At 52.2% G+C, this 4,719-nt stretch overlaps 1 protein-coding gene across 3 annotated transcripts; it reads left to right on the top strand.

The window, feature by feature from the left end:
- The first annotated feature begins 21 nt into the window (after window positions 1-21).
- LOC113218291 (gustatory receptor 5a for trehalose-like) lies at window positions 22-4,711 on the top strand. Of its 3 annotated transcripts, none has more exons than XR_008012282.1 (8): window positions 22-1,698; window positions 1,774-1,898; window positions 2,122-2,576; window positions 2,754-2,917; window positions 3,264-3,417; window positions 3,518-3,607; window positions 3,743-4,472; window positions 4,547-4,711. XR_008012282.1 is itself a non-coding variant. In XM_052276284.1 (8 exons), the coding sequence occupies exons 1-8, from the start codon at window positions 1,472-1,474 to the stop codon at window positions 3,839-3,841; spliced, it is 1,239 nt and encodes a 412-aa protein (XP_052132244.1). In that variant the 5' UTR covers window positions 22-1,471; the 3' UTR covers window positions 3,842-4,711. The 3 variants fall into 3 exon arrangements, 2 of the variants coding, with proteins under 2 accessions (XP_052132244.1, XP_026294366.2); XM_052276284.1 differs by having other exon boundaries at window positions 2,122-2,313; window positions 2,389-2,576; window positions 3,743-4,711; XM_026438581.2 differs by having other exon boundaries at window positions 3,743-4,711.
- The last annotated feature ends 8 nt before the right edge of the window (window positions 4,712-4,719 follow it).

The raw sequence follows: 4,719 nt of genomic DNA on the forward strand, positions 1-4,719 counted from the left end.
TTTTACTTTTTCTCTACTGCCAATATTATTCAACTCGCAATTGAAAGAAGATGGCGCTGCAGAGAACGTCAAAAGGAGATCGGACTTTGTTGAAGCGTCACTGCGAGATCAAACAACGTTGAAGCGTCACTGCGAGATCAAACAATGTTGAAGCGTCACTGCGAGATCGGACAACGTTCTTAGGACCCATCGCGGTGATTCAAGTTCATGTGAACTGACGTCCTAACCCTCATTGAAGTTGAAGTGAAGTAACAGTACGCTTGTCCCTATTGCAAAGCACGCAACTCCACGGAGCCACGTATCGATGTTTTTCGAAAAATCTGAGATAACTGTACATTCTGGAAGAGGGAAACGTCCTCTTTCCAACGGTATAGGTCTCAAAAATCACCCCAAAAATCGAGTTGCGTCGTTCCGCCAGCGCCGGACCGCTGACAGAGGCTCCGCGGAGTTGCGTGGTTTCGCCAGCGCCCGAGTGGCGTGCGTGCTTTGCAATAGGGACAAGCGATAGTAACACCAGTTGTAACAATAAAGTGACAAGCGATACGTGACAGGCGATAAGTGATAGCTGTCACGCCTATAAGTGACAAGCGATAAGTGCCAGAGTGGCAGGAAGTGATACGCAGTTTTTGTGTGTCCCTTAAGGCCAAGGTAAGATTGCCATTGATCCACACGTCACCATGCACTCTCAGTCATTACTCGGCTCGATTGAGCCCGCTGAGGGTCAATACTGGACACTGTGGTGTTGACCGCCGAGCTGGCCGATCGGTGCCTCCCTAGCGAGTCAGTGGGTGCTGCCGCGATATTTCAAATCGAAAGACATTGCGTTTTGTTTATTGTCAAGGAAAACAAGAAAAACAATCCCGGAGAACAGTGCTGTCGGGGAATGCATCATGAACGCAGATGATACAAGTTTGAGTCCGCACTTGAAATGTTTACAGTTACTGTAAATATCACTCTCTGTCTGCATAACTAAGATCAGATGCAATAGTGCAACAAAGTGGTCACTACATTAGAGCAATTAGAGGTTTGCGAATCACCCTTTTTCAGAGTCGAATCAATCGAATCGAATCTTAAAATTTTACCCCGAATCAAATCGAATCTTACTATTTCGACTGCGAATCGTATCGAATAATTTCATTCTAGGAGATGCTATAAACCATTGAAATTTGGCAGCCAATCAATGTTGGGGTCACTCGGGTCTCTCTAAAAACAAAGAGATTGGCAAACCGACCATGCATGCATCTGAATTGTTCGAGTTCGAATTGACTTGCTTCGAGATCGAATCGAAACTGTCTCGCACACCCCTACACTAGATGTGTAGTATAAGTGACAATATTGTACCTGCATTTAGTTAAGCACACAGCAGTCCGTTGCTAGTTACAGTACCAGTAACTGTAACAGTAAATATTCTCACTCGCCTTTTTCAGTGACAGCGGTTCTTTTAAATGTATTTTTTTGTTAATTTTTTGAAATGCAGGGCGACTTGGCCCGGAGCACCACGCCAGGGCACGGTCGTGCGTGGCGCGTCCTCGGTGGGGGTCGGCCCTGGTGCGTGGTCGTCATGGCCGCCCTCGACCACGACCCCGAGGCGGCGGCAGCGCCATGCCAACGGCTGTTGTGGACCGCCATCCGACCGGCGCTCCTCACCGCACAAATCTGCTCCATGGGCCTCTTCAGTCTGGCGTCGACGGCAACCAGGTACTACTCGCTCTCTGTCGAGGTGGCATTATTGGCGACGGGTTTAAGGCGTAACTGACTGACCCTCTCCTCCAGGTTGCCGTCGTGGCACACGGCGTACGCCGTGCTCTTCTCCGCCTTCGTCCTGTGCATAGGAGCCATCCACTCCGTGGAGTTCTTCCAAACTCCCGACAAGAGGAGGAACCGCTTCAAGTTCATATGTGAGTGTGAGTGAGTGTTTTAGAGAAGAAAATGTGTAATGCCTTTTCTCTCTTCCAAGCCACGTTGTCGTCGACTTAGAATGTTTCCTCCAGCCCCACCTCTAAAAAACAACTTTGTACATGCGTCTGCACTCACCCATTTTTAGCGCGTACCAGATTGTGCAGTGTGTCGTTTATGCACTTTCTCTCGACTCCGTCTTCCTCTTTGACCCCCTGTCCTCAGCGGCGGTGCCCACCTACCTGGAGAGCGTGGCGCTGGTACTGCTGTGGGTACGGGTCGCGGGACGCTGGCCGGGCCTGTGGGCGCGCGTGAACGCGCTGGAGAGCCGGCTGTGGGCGCCCGAAGTGCACCGCCTGCCGCGGCTGCACCGGCGCGCCCGACACGTCTCCTGCGTCTTCGCCCTCGTCGCGAGCTGTGCGTGTCAGCCGTGTCGATGCCGCATATTGTTTTTGCTCCGAGTTTCGGTCATGTCCTGCGATTCTTCCGCAGTGCAGCAGCCCTCACTCACGTGGCGCAGGCTGCCCGTGCGCGGCCTGTTCGAAGGCTTCCAGTTGATCCTGAGCCTGGGCTTCACGAGCGTGTTTGACTTCAACGCCATGCTCCTCATCGTCCTGAGTGGCGTGCCGGCCGAGTGCTTCCGCGCCCTCACGGACACACTGCGGAGCGCCGCCGAGCAGGTGAAGGTCATTGTGAAGGTCATTGTGGCAGGTCCGCGCGCCCGGCACTCCCGATAGGGAGTCAAGTGGCCCAGTTCGATCCGCTTCCGTGAGCCTTAGGCCAAAACAGGCACAGTCGCCGCCGCGGAAGTGCGTACGTAGTGCCGAATGTGTAAACAATTTTTGAGTCGTCACCAGGGTGGCAACCGTCTCCCGTCGGAGGCCGTGGAGGGCGTGCGCGTCTTGTACAACGAGGTGTGCCGCCTGACGCTGGCCGTGGACGCCACCCTGGGCCCCATATTCCTCGTGACCATCTTCGCGGACGGCCTGTACATTTGCCGGTTCATCCTCTTTCTGTTGACGTTAGTAAAACCCCGAGAGTGCAAGCCGAGGGGGAAACGAATAAAGTAATATGGCTGACTGCCGTTAGGTAATCCAGCAGGTGTCATCCGAGGAAATTCGAACAAAAATCTGGGGTGATCCATGGAAATTTTAGGGTATCCGGGGTCTGTCTGGGGTATTCCCAGAGTAAAAGCAACTTAATCCGGAGGAATCCTACAGAGGTAGTCCGGGTAATCAGTAATCCGGTTGACACAAAGTTTAGCAGTCGTTTCCCCCTCGGTCGGTGCAAGCGCTCTTGGAAAAGCAAGCGTGCACGCGCGATCAGGACCGGGCCCATAAACGCCCTGCTCTGCTCTCTGCGTTCAGAGGCTCCGTGCAGAGCTGGTACGCCTGCGCGACGGTCACTGTCACCGCCTCCAGGTTCGTCTACACGATACTCGCCGCCTCCTCCGTGCACACCGAGTGGCTGGCTACCAGGGCGTGCCTGCACAGAGTGGTGCCGTGCCGGGGCGGAAACGAGGTGCGCGGAAACTGTTATCACTATTTGGCATTTATACATTTTATTGTACGCCGTTCAAAACAGCTCCTTAGAATCTGGGCCTGCTTTTCTGTTCCACTAGGTCGCGCGCATCTTCATGCAGATCGGCTCTGACCGCATTGCATTGACAGCTCTTGGAATTATGACAATCACAAAATCTCTTTTGCCTGCGGTAATTGTTTTGTATTGTGCTTCTCACAAAATTAGCTCTCTGTTCTTTCCACCTTTTTCGTTTTTATGATCAGGGTGTTAAGTTTTTGTTTGACATTGTTTTTGACGCTCACCGTGTGCGCTCTTAACGTTTCAGGTGTTGGGCGCAATACTTTCCTATGAGATCATCCTCGTGCAATTCCATCTGCAAATGATTGGCCATGGGTTCAGTAATCATAGTACTGCATACAGTTGAGAAAAGCGTTGACTCGCACAATTTACCGGTTTGCGTAGAAAAAATACGAAAAAAATGCGGAAGAAAACAACGACAAAAGATGTCTAAATTGGGTAAAACATGGAGCTGGAAGGGAGGAAAATGCGCGGACGCGACCTCAAAAATCCACCCGCGGGGGTGCGTCCGGTTGCCGTCCGGTCCAGCCCGCACCCCCACTTGTGAAAGGCCGGGACTGGCCGCGGCGGCGCGGACACCGGACATTCGCTTTGTGCTGATCGCCGCGCCCAGGCCATTGAGAGGTGGACGGCGGCGGCGAGGGCAGAGGTGAAAAATGATCGCCCCTCTCTCTCTCGCTCTCTTTTTCTCTCTCTCGCGGGGCGGGCTTGCCATTGTTCGTATCCCCCGCAGATGCGCCCAAATCCACATGACGCTGGCTGTGTAATCCCTAATTCACAAAGAACTGACAGCCTGATGGAGTATCGGGATCCTCTCAATAACCCGTCAATGAGGCCTGCTCCCACCCTCTCCTCTCTCCCGCGCCAATATCTCTCTCCTTCTCTTTTCCATTCCCTCGTCTTTCTGGTTTTGTTAATTTACGGTCCCTGTTTTCCCCATCCGATCACCCAAGCCGCCAACAGCTACGCGACGCGGGGTGCGCAAGTATACTGTGGACTTGGTCTACCAGTTTTGAATGTTTCCTCATTCACCCTTATTTTTTTTTCGCAGCCTTTTCCGACTGTCTAGAGGACAACTTATAGAATGTATGTGACTTGTTCTCTCGTTCTTCTTTTCTGAACTTCAAAACGCCTCTGAAAATATGTAACTCGGTTGGAAGAAAAAATCTCTTGGTCCTCTCAGAATATTTTTTAACTTACATCTCACTGTGAAGGAAGCCCCCC

This window comes from Frankliniella occidentalis, unplaced genomic scaffold (genome assembly GCF_000697945.3).
Source record: "Frankliniella occidentalis isolate FOCC.00 unplaced genomic scaffold, Focc_3.1 Scaffold2379, whole genome shotgun sequence".
Classification (NCBI taxonomy): domain Eukaryota; kingdom Metazoa; phylum Arthropoda; class Insecta; order Thysanoptera; family Thripidae; genus Frankliniella; species Frankliniella occidentalis.